The sequence below is a fragment of the Nothoprocta perdicaria genome, unplaced genomic scaffold, assembly GCF_003342845.1.
Source record: "Nothoprocta perdicaria isolate Ctin4 unplaced genomic scaffold, notPer1 scaffold_16, whole genome shotgun sequence".
Classification (NCBI taxonomy): domain Eukaryota; kingdom Metazoa; phylum Chordata; class Aves; order Tinamiformes; family Tinamidae; genus Nothoprocta; species Nothoprocta perdicaria.
Window position 1 is genome coordinate 2033455 of NW_020454760.1, and position 20362 is coordinate 2053816.

Genomic DNA, 20362 nt, shown 5'->3' on the forward strand with positions numbered 1-20362 from the left:
TTCAGTGCTCTTAATAGGGCTTTCTGAGATTAAAAAAAATGCTGGGCTGCTACTTCATATTTAATTTCAGCTGCTTTCAGGTAATTTTGAAAATTCCAGCCCCCTGCTGTAGCTTATGTCCTTAGCTGCCTGCGGTTCCACCATAAAGGAGGCAAGTTTGAGCCAGGGTTGCTTTCTTTTTGCAACCTGTGCACGATCCACCATGCAAGCTAGCGAAGAAACCTGCTACTTGGGAGCACTTGGTTGGGCTGCCGACCACAAAGCGCTTCTCTTCTTGCAGACTTCCTTTTACCTCCCCAAAAACCTCCTATCTGAGCTATCCGGTGGTGGGGTTAAACACATTAACAAAGAATAGAAAGAGGAATTTGACCTGAGAGTCAATTGTTTGGAAAGTGCCTAACGTAATGGAGTTCCCAGGTGCTCCAGACTAGAAATAATTATAATAAATGAGCCAGTTCTCATCTGGGTAAAATAACATGGCTCCATCAAAATTAATGTAGCTCATTATTGTAACAATGTTTGTACCTCAAATGTCTCTCCTGCATTTGATTTTAATGGATTTGAGGGGTCCAGATTTAACAGCCTAAAATCTGAATTTCATTAGTAAATTTCTAAAAATGAAACTAGGATAGAATTAATTTATTGTGATGTATTTCATGTATGTCTTGCCTTCAACTAACCTAATACATTTCTAAATATACTTTCCTGCTAGTGACTGGAAAAGTACCATGGAGATTAATGGAGAGATTACTTATTTTGCATTTGAGCTGTATGCTGGGCCACCTGAAAGCTGTGCTAATGCTCTGTACTTACTGGGAGAAGCAGCCACAAGAACAGGCACTTCAGGAGCGTTTCTTTGGACAGATAGTTGGATTTTTGATTAAAAAGGTGCATGTTTCGAAACTGCTCTGTTACCCTGCATATAAGAACAACGTATCTGATGAAATACAACAGGAAGAAAAACATAAGGAGCAGTTAATTATTTGGTTTTGTTGCCCTGATTTCTGCCCTGGAAGTACCAACCCGAATGCTCTGCCTGCCGGCGCTCGCCTGGCCCTGCTGCTCGCACCAGCCGTGGAGCCTCCCGAGGGCAAGGCTCCCGTTCCCGTGAGCTTGTCAGACACTTATTTTATTCTTTCAGGGTTTAGAATTACAGGGCAGGGAGCAGGTTTGTAAGTGCTGCTGACTTACAGACCCCAAAATCAATGAAACTCCGAGCCAGACATAAGGGCTGAGCATCGACACCTGCAATCTCCTGGCTGCGCCAAGCAGTGAATTCCCTGCCCTGCGCCCCAGTCACCCTCTCGGCAGCAGAGACACCCTGTCCCCGGCAGCTCTGGAGCTCATCTAGAGCTCTATTTTCTAAAAATGTTTTTAAATGGAATACAAACACCACATCACAGTCACTTTGCTGCCAGCAGCACATGTTGAGCAGCTGGTTCGACAGAGGGGATGGAGACAAAGACGAGAGGACACGTTCAGGCTGCACCAGACTGAGCCTCAGCGAGGCCAAACCTGGGCGGCCAACACGAGCGCCCCAAACTCCTGCACCGGCCTTACAAGCTCCATGCCCAGGGTGCACAGAAGTAATTGCTGCAGGGTCTGCCTCTTCAAACCCAGTCTACAAGCCCAGGGCGCTCATCACAATTAGCGCTTTCCTTGTGCTCTCCGAGACAGCAGCTGTTAAAACATCTCCAAGGAGAACGCCTCCTGCTACCCTCTGGAGATCACACTAATAAAACTGTTAAAAAAAAAAAAAAAAAAATCCCCTTCTGGGATGACATCTCCAGGCACTGCTGTACCAAATGCAATAGTTGGCTTTAGGGTCTGACAATACCACGAACCACCACCCTGGCTGCATCCGTGCTCAGAGACCCCAAAAGCAACGAGAAATGGCATTTACCTGGTGTGGACAAGCGCTCTGGCTGCTCCTGCTCCCACTCCTTCCCTTCTCGCCACCTCCCGGCCAGGCCCGCAGCTCCCTGTGCAGCTCCAAGGGTTCCAGCGTTCCTAAGGACCATGCCGCCCGTTGTGGATTTTTCTTCTTTTTCTGCATCTAAACAAAAAACTAAGATTCTTGAGCTGTACAGGTTCTGCCATGACAGATTGGGAAGGCCACGGAGCTGCATTAATAAATGGATTTGCCCCAAATTCATCCGCTCCAGCGCTGTTGGGATAGTTTGGGAAGCACAACGAGACTAAAGAGCTAAGCAGATTTTTCTGCCCCTGCAGAGTTTCGACCTCAATCCAAGGTGCTGTGTGAAATCTGTCCCCGGGCACAACAGTATGCGGAGGAAAAACGCTCCTTGAAGACAGGTATCTTTACAAATGACAGAATATTTATTACCAATACCTTTAAAAAAAGATTACATCTGCTAGATCACTGATAAATATCATTTACACTGGGGAGAAAACTACATAAGCTTTTTTTTGTTCCATTTTTCTTGTTTTTGTGTTTTTTTTTTTTGTTGTTTTTGTCTTTTTACATAGAAGTAACCATATCAAACTAGGAAAGGAACACAGCTTGAAATACTGACAATATTTCTCTGGTCAACACCCCTGACTTCTACACAAGTGGAATCCTGATTATGAGTTACTGAATAAATATATTTAGAAGGTCTAAAAGTTAATTGTATTATCTGTAAGCAAAAAAGACAAGTTACAGGCAAGTTCAAGCTATCAGGAAAAATAATAATAAACCACTGCAGCGCATTTAAACTTGAAAATTGTATAGAAAATTCCATTGCCTTTTACTAGCATTATCCCATCTGAGTGAACTTACAAAATTACCCCATAGTAACAAACAGTCCTTCTCTTAAGAAGAATTATTTTGCTGTGGATATTGTCATTTTCCAGTGTGATTCTATTATGCCTTCCGACTTCTATGAAAAGTTTCTATAGAAATGTAGACTTCCTAGCACAGAGCTGCTGAGAGATGGTGCCTCCTTGCAGCAAATCTGCAAATCCCTACGAGTCCCTGCACACTTCCGCGTGCCAGTCCCTAGAAATATGATACAGCTCATCTGATGATCTGGATTCACATCAGACTTCCCCAACATTCCCTAGAGCGGAGTCGTGAAGAATTACGAGTTACGTTAAAATGCACATCGAAAATAAGTGAATGTTCAGACGATGAAACCGGTGGTATCAGAACGTCTCAGAGCTGCTGCATTTGGATTCCCGTGATAAAATCCAGACAAACGGCACCCATTTAGCTGGGGTTACACCAGGGCTCCTAAAGGTCACGGTCCTGATGTTCAGTTGCTCCAGTACCTGTAGCTTGTGTCACTAGAGGCAGAGATTATGTCTTTGCAGTATTGCCATTCCTACCCAACTTAATGCTAACTATGATAAAGACAAAGCTATTTCAAGACAGTAAAAATGGAACCTTACTGCAGGATGTCAAAATATTAGCTACATGTCCACACATGACCAAAAATCTGTGTACGTTTTTGAGATTACAGTGTTCTTAATAATTAATTCAAACTTGTCTTGCTCAGTCCTCTAAAGAAAATGTAAATTACCTTGTGTGTTAAAAGCAGTTGATTTAACCCAAAGATCATAATTGCCATTTGAATACAGCTGCATTAAGAACCAGATCAGAAACAGTTCTGCCCTTGTCTCGCCTTGCAAGCCTGTACAACAACAGCTGCAGCCAGGTTACTAAGAACAGCTTTAAACTCTCAGTCATAAAGGAAAAAATCCCAAACAATATTTTAATGATAATGTTCTCCATAGCATTTTATAGCAGAGGAAAAATTAATATCTACATCATATGTTAACTTTAAAAAATTCTATAAAACACTAAATATATAATAAAAAATATGCATATAAGGACATATGTAAACTGCTTTGGTAACATCATATTACAGATGTTTTCAGTGCATTGCAGAGTTTCCAAGGAAACTTCAGACAAAGCTATATTTGCTTTGAGGAAGTACTGTATAATGCCATTCCTAAAGAAGCATAAACATTTTTCCAGTAGTAAGATGTACTCAGACCACAATATTACTTAGTACTGGGTGTCTTCAAAACAACTAGCTAAATGTTGCTTATATTATAAACAAGGAGTCCTTGATGTCATTTTTGTCATAAACTGGAGCGGGCTGTGAGCGATATCATTATTGTGCTGATGGCCGACAAGGTGCAAGCGTTGGACGTGGACGAGCCGGCTCCCCTCGCGTACGCATCTGCGGGAAGGAGAGCAGCAAGCATCAGCCCACCGCCTCCCCAGCACCCTTAATTCCAACGTCTCCTCCAGTACCCGTAATTCCAACGCCTCCCCCGGTACCCGTAATTCCAACCCATAATTCCCCCAGCACCCTTAATTCCGTGTCCCCTGGTTAAGTATGATGAGGGTGTCAGCAAGTGAAGAGCAGGGGGAAAGAGATGGGAAGGGGCAGCCCAGGCTCTACTTTTCTAACTGCGTTTTTGGTTTTATTTAAATTCATCCTCGCATTGCTGTGAGGGTATAGTCACAATTATGCTACTTCCTGGCTTGCTCTTTTATTTTATTTTATTTTTTACAATTGTGCCATACCCAAGCTGTTATTTATGGCCTCAGCCCGGTGTGATCTGGGTCCTCAAGGAGCCGCATAGATGCTTTGTGGCCCGCTGTGTTGAGCCAAATAGGAGCTGGCGTGTATTCCTGCTCTCCCCTGCTCCCCCGTGCCTGCTGATTAAATTCTTCTGTATGGTTTATACAACCATAATATACATCTGTGTTGGAGATAATTCTGATCTCACCCAGATTTTTTTTAACATTGCTGTAATTTTAATGCCATATTCCTGCATTGCAGAGGATCCTGATTTAATGCAGTTTATAAACTGCGGCATTATTAATGGAAGATGGGACATAGAGATTTTGCAAAAGCAATGCTGTGTAATAAAATACTCTTTTCTGTTTGTTCTTCTGCACAACCTCATTTCCCTAAATAAATATTTATGCATCCAAAACACAATGGAATATTGCTATACAGTAGCCTTATAAATTTAGAAGCCCCTGAACACTGTATTTTATACTTTGTTATAGTGAATTGCAGTGAAACAATGTGCTCCATATATACAGGCATGGAAGAGAGGGGAAAGTCTAGAAAATGTATGTAGAAATATGAGCACATTTCATGGCATTTCTTATGGGGTAACCTTGATTCAGGATGAAATCTGCCTGCTGCTACCAGGCAGGTCTGGATTGGGACTGGTAGCGGGCAGACCTGCAGCTCAAATCCTCTGGTTTAGCCCCGTTTCTCAGTGCGGATGTTATGTGGGTGAGTGCGCGGGAGGGAAGGGGCGCGCGGGCATCCCTGCTCTTACTGGACATCTTTGGAATGCGGATCTGCTCGCTGCTGCTGCCGTCGCCGCCGTCGCTGAACGGCTTGATCTCGATGATGTAGTCCTCGTCGAACGGCAGCGAGAGCTCCACCGACGTCCTGTTGGTTTCGATTACGGACGTGCTGCTCTGCCTGTTCCACCTGTACAGGACCTGCAGGAGACAGGAACACCAGGAGTTCACTTCCAAGTTCACTTCCACAGGAGCTTGCTGGGCTCCTGCTGCTCTGCTCATGCCCCAGAAGCCACAGGATTTACTGTGACCATCAAGGCTTGGAAGCCATGTTATCCTGAGCAGCCCCTGGGCAGGGAGCTCCCAGAGGCATTTCTGGGTGCCCAGCTCCGAGCATGACAGATGAACAATGAAAGGAGGAAGAGCTTCTAATTAGTAAATTAGAAAAAAAACCAACAAAATAAGCAGGTTCTGCTATTGCTTACAACCAGCAAATGGTTGAAAATGGATCACATCTGCACCAGGAGCTAACCGAGGCACCTGCAACCTCTGCACTCTCAGATTCCCCTGCAAACACCTTATATCCAGAGAATTTCCTCCTGTCTCTAGCATTAACTTCCCTCAGCTTTTTCCCCCCAAAGCAAGTGCCAAATTTCACTTTTCCTCAAGTCAGAAAGATTCAAAAGTATCCCACCTCTATTTGGGGTACCCGAGACCTCAAATTTAGTGTCTGCTTAGTCCTTACTATTAATGGAGCCCAAATAAATCCTAAGACTGATTTAGTCGAAACTGTCTGGGGTATTTGAGGTAGTGTCAAACTGTTTTCCCAGAAAAATATTACTTTTTATAATTTATCTTTTCTCTTTGCCTAAGATCAGACAATTCTGCTAATTTAGATGATGACATAAAATACAAGATTTCCAGGAACAAAAAGAGGACAGGCAATATTTTGCTGTGACCTGGGAAGGAACATTGTCGCATTATTCCAACACTTAGTTTCCTTTTTCAGGAACACAACAGTCTCTCTTGCCCTCTTTAGCCAATTTCTTCATTTGCATTTCAAACCTGAAATACGTCGTAAAAAGTTGGTCCAAACTGCTGAGATTCACCTGAGGGGTTGACTGAAACCCCTGAGGAATCGCTCGTTTCTGACAATACAATACAGCGCACGGAAGATCATTAAAAGTTAGTGCAGAGATTCAGGAAAACTGGCAGAGACTCACAAACATGGCAGAGCCACAACTGCGCATTGTGAACAATGTATGAAGACTGTCCAGTTTCTTCATTGCTTCAAGTTCTGGTGGAAAATGTTTGCACAACAGTCCCTGCAGGCAGTGGCTGGCAGTTGCTGGTACACACCGGTATCTTCTTTGGGCCAAATTAAACCCTCGTGTAAGGAGACAGAGCACAATTCCTCCCAAGATTTCTCTCCAGGTAAATTATACCCTACTAAAACTGCTAGTAATGAGGATTCTCTTGCCTTATTTTTGGCTTTGCTTTCTGAAGAAAATGGAGCTATTAAAAAAGCTTTTTATTTCTCTGCAATTATTAAGCCCACAGCAGCGTTTGGAAGATTTCATTGAGAAGCAGGTGTGTCGTGAGCAGGGCTGGAAAGGGGGCTGGAAGAGCTGGTTGGGACGGATTTGCCACCTCCGTGGCTACACTGAGGGCAAGAGTGTCCAGCGGGACAATCCCTGCAGGCTGCTCTCTATTACTGGTGCTTCAACGTGGAAAACTATGAAAAATCACTTGATCTTATCTAAAAGCCCAAGCTGGACTACAGATTCGTGGGAGTGTTGGCTGAACAAGATCCCAGAGACAGCTACAACCTAAGGAGAATTCCTAGCTGGATTGGGTCAAGAGGGTGGCAAGGCATGAAGCAGCTGCCCTGTACTCTCCTAATACTCACCTTGTAGCCCTTCACCTCTGATTCATTATCCAGGGCTTTCACTTGATCCCAGTTCAGGATAATCTTGGAATCAGATGAATTCCATATGATGTTTCCAGGGGGCTGACTTGGTGCTGTAGCAAAACAGAGAGGACAGGACATTACTAGGGAGCACCATTCCCTTGTCTGATCCCTCCCAGCACAAGTGGAGCTGCTGCTGCCCCGGGGGAGCACACACGGTGCTACTGCTCTTCAAAGCTAACGTGCTCTTCACTGATCTGTGTCCTCAAGGTCGCAGAGGGGCGACATGACACAGCGCTCTCAGTGAAAGAGGACTGAGTCACTTGCTCAACATGCCTGAGACCAGAAGGAAAAAAAGCCCTCTTGAATGATGAGATAAATATTTAATTTTCCTGCCCAGCTGTGATTTCAGCTTTGCATGCTCTGCTTACTTAACATGGGCAAGAGCCTTGCGGGAAAGGCTGGTGAACTTTGTGTGCAAAGAACCCAGCTAAAGAAAAACCTTACAGCTCCTTCAAGCTCGGAAGTGCTCGGAAGGGACAAAAAAGGGCCTGTAGACCCCTCCAAAGACTGGACCCCTCCTCTCCACACAAATACTCACGTGGTTTCCTTGTCGTGACGTTGACCGTGGCGCTGGCGGGGCCGGTGCCGGCAGTGTTGTATGCCTTGACTGCCAGGTGATAGAGCGCGTTGCCGTGCAAATTGGTGACTTTTGTGGATGTTTGATTACCAACAGTTCTGATTTTCTTTGCATTTTCTTCCTTCTCATCATATCTCCAATATCTAACCTGAAAAACAGAGCAGGTTTTGTTTCCTTAGTTCAGTAAGGGACAACTTTTACCTGTTAGACCTGAGCATGGCTGCATTGCTTTTTTCCAGTCCTCAATGCTGGCGACACAACCTCATTTTCCTTCTCAACTCGATATCCACAGCCTGACTCAGCCACAGCTCTTTATAGCGGCAGCAAGTGAAACACTGTGTCTAACGCTGTGGAGTTTATTCAGACAGTTAACGTGACCCTAATTACTGCTCAATAGAGAAGGCTGCAAACCTCATGAGGACAATGTTCTACCTCATCTCTGTAAATCTGGCCGTTCTCTCCATCTCTGGGAAGAGCACCACAATTAGAAATGCTGGCTTCTCTCTGTAAATTCAGGGGTCAGCGCTTCTGCCTGCTTTGGTTTTAGATGGAAAAAAATGTGACACAATTTACAGATTTCAATTTCCCACTTAACTATGGGGTCCTGCAGCACCTCCAGCCACCATCAGCATTGTCCACATCAGAAGGGAAAGCTCTGAAAGCTGCAGAGAAGGTGAAGCAAATGTTTGGCAGGACCACCCTGCCTCCTGGGCAGGCCTTTGAGCACCCCTGTCCCTCGGTGTCCCCTCATCAGCAGAGGATGTTCCTCAACAGCAGCAAGGTCCCATTTATTTCCCTACCTCATATCCCTGTATCCTTCCTTTATGCGGATTCTCTCGAGGGGAAGTCCAAGAAATTTCGACATCTGAAGCAGACAGGCTTCTGGCCAATACACCGCCGGGAGCTCTGGTTGGTTCTGGGAAGAGGGGTTAACAATAAAACTGGAGTTTTCGATCTTATGTTCAATTAGTCACAAGCTTCAAGGGCTTTTCTCGTTACAAGAGGAAAGAGGCAGGCAACCAAAACCAACTTTGGCTTTTCGTAGTGACGTCGTGCCAGCCCCGAGCTGCACTGCCTGTCTCCTCTGCTAACAAATAATCAGATGCCACTGCTAACCTCAGCCCAGACGGCCGTGCACCACAATTAGGACAAGAGGGAACATTCTCTCATCAGTGGACATTAATTCACACTAAATCTCAGCTGAATTCCTTCTAGATTACATATTACTTCTTCATTAATATCAAAAGATTTCATTATGATTAATGTTATTTTAATGACTATCAAAAGAATTAATCATGGCTTGCCATTTATTATAAATCAGAGCAAGGATTAGGTATCAAAGGAGATGTCAGCGTGGCTATCAAACCCTTTCCCCTGCAGTTAGCCCTGGAAGGTCGTACCTTCCTCAGCCGAGTAGACGACGGTGACGGGGCTGAAGGAGCCCTCTCCCTTGTTGTTGTACACCCCGACCTTCACCTCGTAGGGCGAGAAGGGCGGCAGGCTCTCGTTGCGGAAGACGTATCGCGACGCGTCAGCGGAGGCCACCACGGTCTGCATCCAGCTCACCGTGCCGAAGGGACGGAAGGCCACGACGTAGCCGAAGCCGCCTCCGTTCTGCAGCTCCTCGGGCACCGTCTGCGGGCGCAGAGCAGAGAGCAGCCCCGTGAGCGGCGCGCGCTTCGCCCCCGCGCTCCCTGTGGCCACGCTCCCGCATCTCCAGAAGGCACATGGCTCCACCGAAGAATTGATTCACTTTCTGAGCATGCCTTATTTCCTCATCAGCAAGGGAGCCTGCAGCAGTGCCATGACTGATCTGGGATACTCCAATGACAAACTGATGGAAGTTTGGGGGGCAGATTCAGGACAGAGCTCCTGCTTTCCAAACATTACTCCCACATCTTTGGATTCTTAGGTGCAGTCCCCAAGAAGATGCTCTGAGCCCTAGGCCATTTAAGAGAGGAATCTGCTTATTTTACTGCAGTATAAATTATATTTTCTGCAAATTATGATTCAAAGTCACGGCTCATGTTCTTGCCATATGTGTTTTTGAAATACACTACAATGTCTTTAAGAGATGCAGTGGAACTAATTAGTCCAAGGGAGAAGGAAATTTAGCACATTGGGCTGTGTGGTAAGGATAAAAAGCCATTTATAGTTTTTTAATAACCTTAAAAATATCTCTGCTGATTCATTCTGTCAGCTTGGTCAACAGTCGCGCTCAGTGGAAGTGCTAGCTTGTCTAGTGAAGTTCATTATTTGGCAAGACATGCCAGCTTCATCGCATCATAACATGGAAATACGAGCAGACAAACGACTATAGTTCTAACCCTGACAGCCCCAAGGAATATTAAACATTTTCCTACTTGTATCTCCTCTTAGGGGTTTTCACCATCATGATTTTAGCTGAATTTTAATAGCAGGGCTATTTTATCATGTAACAGCAGTCTGAAATCTATATAAGCTGCACTGGGGTCTGTGGGTGGTGGGTGCCACTAGGTGAACGGCTCCCTCTCTATCATGACCCTCCTCATGTTCTCCTGGGTTTGGATGCCACTTACCTCCCAGGTAATGACCAGCTCGGACTTGCTCCCTCCACCTCCGCTGACATTAGCTGGGGTGACTTCAGGAACTGGAAAAAAAAAAAAAAGAAAAAAAAAAGGAAAAAAAAGAAAAAAAGATGCATAATAGCACATAACAATACACAGCACTGAAAATTTTGATTTTGAACCCAGAAGAGCATTGAAATGTCACAGAACTATATACCAGCAGGATTTTTCTCACATTCTCCTTCTGGGTACCAAAACCATTATTAGCAAATGACTAATTTGCCATGGCAAATAGTATATTAAAAGTATGTCAATAATGGTATATTAAAAGTATGTCAATTAGCTTGTGTATTCAGTCACTAATTGTTTAGTTTAAACATTTATCTTTCATAGAAAGGGCTCATTCATTTTCCTCTTTGATATTCTGTTCTGCTATGGACTAATATGGAGGAGAAGTGCCCTGCGAGGGATTCTCCCTAACCGAGGCTCATATTCCTGGGCCAACAACACCGAGCTTGTGCTTGCACTGACTCTCACAGTTCCTACCTCTGCACATGGGTACTGGATAGCAACCTCCACAGACCTGCCCAAGTATCTTTTCCCACATAGAAACCGTTTTCCAAGTCTTCCCATATGTGTCTAGAAGCAGCAGAGTCAAGAGAGCGCATGTAGAGCTCCACAAACCCTACATCTTATGCCATCTCATGCACATGAACCATGCAAACAAATGACATGCCACGAGGGAGAAAAGTATATAAATCTCAACTTTCTCTCATGTAAAACATTCTTTAATGGGGACAAACCTTTGGCCAAGGTTTGACCGTTTCCCACCACTACTTACGAGCTTCCTCAGTTCTTCTCTTCTCCGATGGTCTGCTTGGCTCTCCGATCCCGATAAGGTTGGCAGCCACTACCCTAAATTCATACTCGACCCAAGGGTTCAAACCCACCACTGTTGCTGTGAATGTCCGTCCATCGATGATCTCTGGAACTGAGAGATAGGAGGGCAATTAAAACCGCTAACAGACTAAATACCACTTATATCCTTAGAAATGAGGGATTGGTGTAAACAAGAATTGAATAGGGACTGATAAATCTTTTCTCAGTTGCTTTTGTTAGCAGTTACAACTGCTTTGTTAACTGCCAAAAAAATAAAATATGCGACACTGAAACATGGTGATGTCAGGACAGAGATCCCTGCTATTAAAAAATTCCTCCTAAATTGTCACCCTTTTAAAATAAAATGCCAAGACAACAGGCTTCAGTGTTTGTTATTTTACTATTATTTTTAAATGCATTTTCTCCCTACTTAATGGGTACTGGAACCAAATTAACCTATGACAGAATGAGCAATTACATCATGGGATTTTTCCCTCTATCAAGAAAATAATTCTAGTTAAAGATAGGCCAGATGACATGGCCTGTCCCTGAGGGATGTCTTTATAGACCACAATTACTGTTGTGTATCTCCAGTGTAGCAACAGAAGATAGGAATTCATTCCGTTTTCCCTTAAACATTCATGAGAAAAACGGATGAGTAACAGTGCTGACTGGACCCTAAATCTTCAGGTCGCCAAACTTAAAGCTAGTTAAAGAGAGACCAGTGCTCTGCAGTCGATGAAGTTACTTTTCAGCACCTGGCTGCAGAGCTAGTTTTGCTCAGCCTAAACAGGTGGGTCCTGATGGATTTGTTTTCTATCTGCAGTGATGGGAGGAGGCCAGGTCGGCTTCTGCTGGTGCTTTTGTTGCACTTACCCGTGCTCACTGCTTGCCAGCCCACAGAGAAGGGGGTCCTCGCCTGCACGACATACATGGTGATGGGGCTGTGGTTGTCTGCACCCGGCCTCCAGGAGAGCTGCGCTGTGGTGTCGGTGATTTCATCGATCGTCACAGCTTCAGGTGGGCCTGGGGGACCTGGCAGAAGCATTACAGGAGAGCAATGCTCAGAGCTTTGAAGCACAGCAGTGTCACGCCCCAATGCGTGCTCACTGCTTGTCTCACAAGCGTGCTCCTCATGCGCTGGCATCTTCTGCTTCATTGTGCAGGTCCTGCTCACCAGAAAGGCACCGCGTGATGTATCCATCTGCGTGATGACCTCCCTTGCATATCGCATGACCATTGCCATCAGTACTGGTACTTGAGGAGAAATCTCCCCAAAAGGACAGCTACACAATAAGTTCTACACTTTCAAGACATTTTTGCACCTTTGGACTAAAGTAAGTCTCATATGCCGACATTCAGAGAGCTGGATATGTTTGAATATTTAAAATACCCTGAAACCTTTCAATATCCAGTCCTTAAGAGAAAGTTTCAGCAGGTCTAGCCAGATTTAAATTCCAAGATGTTAAAATTTTAAGTAGTTTTGCTGGGGCGATGACAGAATATCCCTGTAATGCAACCTTATCACACAGTTAGCTTGTTCCATACCTCATCCCATGTTAGATGAGAGTGTTACACTTGAGCAATGAAATTCCACTGTATCCTTCACAAATTACTTACACTGCTTAGTAGCAGCGGAAATGAACTGTCACTTTCATATTCTGGAATAACTATGGTTATTCCCGGCATTTCAAAATATCCTTGTTAGCAGAGTGCAAGGAAATATTCCTGTGTGGACTCCAGAGACAACTCATGCAGACACTATCCTAAAAATCAACCAAAGAGAAAGACTCTTTGGCACCTTCAGGCAATTATTACATGAGATAGTGATGAATTATTGGCAGTGCCTCCATGCTATTGAGTGAGATTATGAGTGCGAGATCTATTGTAGGGCAAAAGGGGGAAAAAATCATCAAGTTCAGTCACCAGTTTCCCAAGTATTGTGGGCTGCTAGCAGACACGTGACTGTCATATTAACATGGCATGAAAAATGTGACCAAGCACCTGGCTTTTCCCCAAGCGGTGCCAGAGGCGACTGCTTCTCTATGTTCTTTTTGATATTCCCTGACATCATGTAAATAATTGATTTTTGTCCAAGACACATAGCATCTAATTTGTTCTTGCTTTGACATAAGTCAAATTAAAGGAAAAAAAAACTTTTTAAACTCATTATGAAAGTTCTCTTTAGGCAGCTGCTTTCCATCTCCCTTCTCTGCTGTCACAGCTCACCTCAGGCCGGTTTCTTACAGGTATCTCCAATATTTGCTCCTTTTTAAACAGCTGGTGACAAGATGCAGCCCAGCTGTCAGGCTCAGGAAGGAAGGGAGCTGCTGGGACCCCGAATGACGTCCCTGCTGCTGCTCTGGGCAGTGACAAGATCAGTAGCTCTCCTGTCACCAACAGGCAGTCTCATGTGAGAACCCACTGTTCCTCCTGCCTGTTTATCAAACTGCTGTTAAGGAAGTTATTAAGCAATGTCCTCATCAGCACGCTGTTTTGAAATGTTTATATGTTAAAAAAATAAAATGCATCTGAAACAAGGCTGTGGCAAAACCACAGGAACTGACGCAAAGGGGAGCGCAAGGTGAGGTGGCTGCCCTGCCCATGGCGGGACTGCATTTGGACTCTGCTCCACATATGCTTACTAAAAGGACCCAAAACGTGGTTAATTAATTGCATCTCAGCTAATGCCACACTTACTGATCAACCTATGTACAGTAATGCTTTGATCTAGAAGCATGAATGACATCCCTAAGTCATGTTTATTCTATGAAAGGAGCAGTGCTGCCAGGGAGCAATGCAGGGAGCTCACGGGCGCTACCCTGCTGTGCCACGGATGCAGAAAGGAGCTCAGACCATGCAGGCTTTGCACTGGAGACATGAACACAAACCATTATCTGTGCTGTGCATCTGCTGCAGAGCATGCATATCTGACAGTCGCTTTACACACGCTGCCTGAAAACATACCGTGAACCACTGCACATACTTAGAGCTCATTTCTTAGATTAATTGCAAGATGCTGGGATTCTAATGAATATCTCTGAGACCAGGCGTTGCCTTACCAGCCACAGAAGATAGGAAGAAAGCAATTTTATGACAACGGTGACAAAATTCAAATACCTCTTACAATGAGGTCTGCAGCAGCCGATAGCTTGTCCACACTCGTTTGCACCATGCAGACGTATGTCCCGGCATGCTTCAGCTGGATGCTTCTGATCATCAAATCACCAGCTGAATCCTGCTGATAAAGTAGGGAAAAGTGGTTACAATTACTTTTTAATGACTGCTAAACATCATTATCACAAGAAGGACACTGTGACTAATGGATTTATTTTACACTGGCTGATGAAAACATTAGTAATGCAAGCCATGGCCTATTAAAATTATGTGAGTCTGCCTCGAAGATAAGAGCAGTTGCATTTCTAAAATTATGGCTTCTGCAAGGGATGGAGAAGACGGGTTTGGGTCAGTTAAGCAGTTTCCCCATTAAATCAATGCAACCAAGCTCACTTAAGGCAGGCTTGTCCTGGTTCCTCCCTTCTCTCTCTGGATATTGGTATTCAGGTGTCTGAGTTCTGCCTCCATCCACTTTGCAAGTGAAAAGCAGTCCAAATTATGAGACATCTGCAATAGCCTTGCAGCCTTGTATTATGGCCAGCATTTTGATTGCCTGGTGTTTTTGTGCTAAAGATCATGAGAACAGCACTCTCCAAGGAAATCTTCCATCACCTAACAGCGGTAATTTGTTTTCCAAACACCAAATGCATGTCTGATTAACTGTTGAATAGAACTAATTATGCTTATGCATGTATAGGAAGCTCAACTCTTCTGGATTTTTTCTCCAGACACAAAGCGCTCGATGCAGCAGGCATCTCACAGTAACCTTGCAACTGTGGCTTTCTGGTTGAGGAATATTAACAAAGTATGTAAATTTGAGCTCTGCGGGCCAACTGAGCAGAGTTGCTGGGCAGAGCTGTTGCTGCTGGGGTGCATCTTAGGCAGAAATCTTTAAGTGCACCTTTTAATGATATCAGAGACACTAGCAAGGCTTCTAAAATGTATTTTCTTTTCCTCTCAGCATTAAATTTCCTTCAGGTCAAATAAACATGGACCAGGAGCCTGTCTGAATCCCATCAGGGCACATAGCTGTGTAGCCCATAGAGCAACCTGCAAAGCTGCTCCGTCTCCTACAGCCACTGGAAGCTTGATTCCTTCCCTTCTCTTTCTTGCTCAAAACTTACACCACAACAACTTCCAAAACATCTACAACTACTAAAAAACTTGAAACAATTTGCAATGCAGGTAAAAGCATGGAAAATCAGATCGGCACCACAGGTCATCTGCAGTGTTAGCAAATAGCCATCGTGGGAGCAGCCTTCAAGGAAGGTCCCTAACTAACTATAGCATTTCCACATCAGCTTTAACTAAAGAGTCTGCTGCTAAAGGATTTCCTACTAAGCGAAATCCCTTCTCTTAATAGTCTTTTTCCTGCTACTTACAGCCCTGTCTGTGACTCACGGTACAAAAGGGGAATGGTCTGGGCACACTGCTTTAGCATTGATACTTACCCCTCCGACTCTTTCAAAGTGATCCCCATCTTTTTCAAAGTCTATCAGGTGTCCATTAAACGACCAAGTAAACATAATATCTAGTGAGTGGTCGTGAGATACCTGGCAAGGCAAAACAATACTTTCGCCAACTGTGACATCCATGCTGAAAGGTGATACCATAACCCGTGTTGGATCTGCAGACAGAAAAAAACAATATGAAATAAGAACAAACTCTGTGTTTTTGAGGACAGAAAGACATCTGAGAGCTAAAAATGGTCGCCAGCAATCCACCACAAATGCAGCAAAATGTTAAAAACGTGAAAGATTTGGCTGAGATGAGCACTCGAGAGTTAGGAAGATCCTTGTCACAACAGCTGAATTATCACATCTTCGGTTTTACTCAGATACCTCTCACTTTCAGTTAGATTGAAACACCTTTGGCACATCTTCCACCATCCTCTTCTAGTCACAATCCAGATGAACAGGGAAGAAATAAAAGGCTAGAAAAAAAATGAATCAGATCTGAAAGGCTGGGTTAACGTTTTTGGGAGAGCAAGAGTTTGAGAAGGTGAACCTGGTGGAATATCAGAGAAGTTACTGTCCAAAACACAGTATCTATAAAACAAAACAGGTCCCAAAGGCAAAGGCAGTTGGAAGGTTCATCTGCTATAAAATCGGGGCAGGGGGATGTATGAGGTCCCACTCGGGTTTCTGGACTAATCCTGTATCCATGACTGGAGCTCACGTGGTCCCAGTACCACTGCTTTAATTGCCTGTTTTTCATACTGGTATGAACACGACAGTGGCACAGAAAGATGAGCCATGACACAGTGTGCAGACTTCAGCTCCCCATCCAAGACCACGAATTCCCTTTGCCTCTCAAGTTAACATTTGTCTTTCATTTCTGTTGACAAAAATGCAGTAATTTTCTTCTACAGGGTCTCAGAGGAAATGAAAAGGAGACAAAATATTGCTTAACAATGAGTCCAAAAGTCTGAAAATCATAAACAGATAGATATTTTTGCTTATTCCAAAAGTCCATTCCACATAGCTGTCACAGTAAAATACTATGGGCATTATTCATTCTCTAGTATGTGAAACCAAAATACTTCAACCAGGGACTATTGGCCGACTGCTGAATTTCCTGCTAAAACAATAAAAATATAGGGGGGCGAAAAAAAAGAAAAGAAAGAAAGAAAAAAGGAAGATATGCACCAGACAAAACTACTCACTGAAATTCCGGGGACATGAATTTTCAAAGGCCTTATCAGAAGTCCACAGATGGTAGCAGAAGAGATTTCATCACCAACTTCAATAGATGTTGGCTCAAGTCCTCAGGGACTCGACTGTGTTACCTTGGGCAAGTTTAATTCATCTGTACTTTAGTTTCACTTCTAACATAACGGAATAATTTGTATTGTGGCCACAGTAGGTGTTATGAGGCTTAGCTAATTAGTAGAAGTTATTTTAAGCACTTAGAGTGCTTAAAAGTGTTTCTCAGATGAAAAGCAGCACAAACGTAGCTTTCTAAACTACTGCTTCCTAAATTCTCACCTGCCCAAATTGTTTCCAATGGCATCCAAGGCAAGAGCAGAAATCCAATGGGAAAATCCCTTTTCTGTGCTAGCAGCGCCTGGACTGCTAGGCAAGAGGGACAGCCCAGAGAGGGGATTTTGGGCTGTCCCTTGTGCACAGGAGTCTTCCTGTGGCTGCACAGACCCCAAGGCAGGGCTGGACTGTCCGTGTCCCATCTGTCCGTTCCTGCATGTTCCTGCGAGCGTTTTGTCTGTAGGTGTCACTGACGGCTCAGCAAAACAACCAAAGCTCCTTCTCATCCTTCCCCCGTGCCAGCGCTGAGGCCCCTTGCTCCCTGCCATTCCCTTGCTGCTCCTGTACCATTCCTGTGTTTCTCTCTAACGCAATATCCAAGTGCCCAGCAAACCCTAAGTTACGGAAGTGGCAGCCAGGATGCAGAAGGAGGAGAGTGGGTTTTGCAGTAACAAATGGCTGAACTGCAAGTGGCTTTGGAAGCACCACTCCTGCTGACGGACTCACATTGATGGACTTGAGCATCTCCAAAATTGTTCCGAAAAAGAAATAACATCAATATGTCTGATGCTAGTTTTTGAAAGCTGCGCACCCAATCCTGAAACAAGCATTTAGACATCTATCCTGGCCCAGGAGAAGTGAGAGGAGGAGATACTCAGCATTTTGAGAAATTAATCCAGGGTTTATAAGCTGAGGAAATCAAAACTCCCCCCCAAGCTTAACAGCAGGACTATTGTGAGAGAAATTTGACTTGGCAAAGACTTCCCGCATCCACCCCTACACACACACACCTTGCCTACTCTATTCAGGATGCGTTTGCACTTCCATGCTCCCAGTTTTGGCTATTAGAAGCTAATGGACATTATGTGGAGGAACCTCCATTGAAGGTCTGCAGCATATGTTCCTCATCCTTTCATTCTCTCGCCTGAAAACAGAGAGTATTTGGTAAATGGTCATGGCTGTGGAGGGGAATATATGTGCAAACGCACATGGATTTGCTAGTCAAGCCCTGTGACAGTTGCTTCTGGACAGCAAGGGCAAGAGTTGATGTTCCGTTACTGGCTGCTTCAAACAAGGGGACAGGGTGACGCAAAGCAATGCCAAGTACAGGGGCTGTGTCCAGCCATGGTCTTTTATTTTAAACAAAAGATTGTCTGCACTTTTACGGAGGAATACCCTCAACATCATGATTTTGTATCTCCTCTTAGAAAAGGCAGCGAGAAGAAGGAGAAAAGTGAGCAAAGAAAGCACCTGGCATTGGCAAAAATGAGCAATTCATGAGAAAAGGCATGCGTGGCGTTTCCAGCTCCCAGTGTGCACGGGCACTGCTGCATGTGCCGTTTCAGAAAGGACTGGAACTAATGCTGTACCTAGACCTGTGCCAACAGCTCCGTTATCTGCAGACTTTAAATCAAGCCTCAATATCTTCTCAATGGGAATATTTCAGGTTAACTGCATGTTACCAGACCTGCACAGCAATCACTGGAAATTGTGCTGCTGCTTTGCAGGAGAGCAGGTTAGCTAGGCACAATCACAGCTTCTGACCTCAAAATTGAGAGACATTTTCCAGGATGAGATGACCAGAGATAATTAAAAAAAAAAAAAATCAGTATTGAGCTAGCATCACGAGTTTGCAATGAGCACCTGAAGAATCCAAGCTGCTCAGTCCAATACATAATATTCACACGAACACCAGTTTCTTCCCATTTTACTTGGAAAGCGAGCATTTTGATCGTAATGTCAAAAGCACCAAGACTTGAAGACTACCTATCAAGCTTTTGGGACCTCTCAGCACTCAGGGCATCATCAGACACTATGGAAAACACTGAAGATAGGACAATATGACCCTGAACAGAAAAGATTAATAACTGGTGGCAAGTAAACTAACATGTGGCATGAATTAGCATAGCAAACAACAGCTATCTTAGTAGGTCACCTGAGCACTTCATGGGGCATAGCCAAAATTAATGTGCGAAAGAGATGGTGAAAGGCCAAAAAAAAGTCAAGTGGCAAAGCATGCCCTGTGATAGTGTCACAGAAAGGAGCTGTGACAATTCTCGTACCTCCTGTCAGGAACAGGCTCGTGGTCTTTTCTATACCAACAAACTGTCCTCTTCCACACGATCAGCTACAACACTCATAAAGAGAGGTAACTGATTTCTAAGATTTTCATCTTTAAAGTAAATCAGCACACAGAAGAACCTGCTGTTTGTAATATGTCTAATAAGATATAACCTCATTGGAAATGAAGGGGACATCTATCTGTTTGGAGAAGGGAATTCAAGCTCAGGATTAAAGTCACCTCTGTGATTTTAGAAATACATGTAGATCATGCTCTTGATCTTTACCACAGGCAGCAGTGATTTTTGGCAACAAAGGCAGTGACATATGGCCAGGTATTTAATAGGGATTAGGGAACAGAGGGGTGGGAGATGTTGACCTTTCCCAGAAGAGCAGGCATTCTGATTCAGCGACGCACTCGGGTTAGCTGGGCGCTTAAGATGTGCTAAAATTGCTTTCCTGAAAGAGGATCCTTATCTTGCCACTTACTTGGCTTAAATCTTGCCATATCAGAACTACAGTGGTACAGGCTAGGCGTAATTATTTTTAGACAGGTGCTTCAGCATGCCCCTTAAGTTGCCTTCTCTTAGGAAGCATCTATTTTGTCTCACCACAGGCAAGGATTTTTTGCAGGAATCATTTCAGTGCTCTTCTCTGTGCCTGCCTTCCTGAGCAACTTGTTCATCGGGTTGCCGAAGATGCACTTTTAAGGATGGCAGTTTCCTACCCAGCTTCATTCAGCACAGGGCTGCAGGTGAAGAACAAGTTATTAACATATTTCTTAAGCTGACATTGAAGGAGAGCTCCCCACTGATTGAAAACTGTCTAAATTTGATGCAGGATTCTCTCTCTCGGGAATGAACGCCTCCCACCTCCCGGGAAGGGAGCAGTCAATTGGCGGATTGCATTTCTGCATACCGAAATACGCATGCTTTGTGCAGCTGAATA

General features: G+C 44.3%; 1 protein-coding gene across 1 annotated transcript in view; it reads right to left on the reverse strand.

Moving 5' to 3' along the window:
• Window positions 1-2653: 2653 nt before the first annotated feature.
• Window positions 2654-20362, reverse strand: part of CNTN4 (contactin 4) — a 215954-nt gene continuing 198245 nt past the window's right edge. Inside the window, exons 14-24 of the mRNA XM_026035394.1 lie at window positions 15824-15999; window positions 14376-14496; window positions 12132-12290; window positions 11218-11367; window positions 10389-10459; window positions 9231-9465; window positions 8631-8746; window positions 7792-7978; window positions 7191-7303; window positions 5314-5482; window positions 2654-4190 (exon numbers count right to left, since the gene is read on the reverse strand). Coding sequence (XP_025891179.1) covers window positions 4090-4190; window positions 5314-5482; window positions 7191-7303; window positions 7792-7978; window positions 8631-8746; window positions 9231-9465; window positions 10389-10459; window positions 11218-11367; window positions 12132-12290; window positions 14376-14496; window positions 15824-15999 — 1598 coding nt within the window. The 3' untranslated portion in view covers window positions 2654-4089. The remainder of the gene's footprint in view (window positions 4191-5313; window positions 5483-7190; window positions 7304-7791; window positions 7979-8630; window positions 8747-9230; window positions 9466-10388; window positions 10460-11217; window positions 11368-12131; window positions 12291-14375; window positions 14497-15823; window positions 16000-20362) is intronic.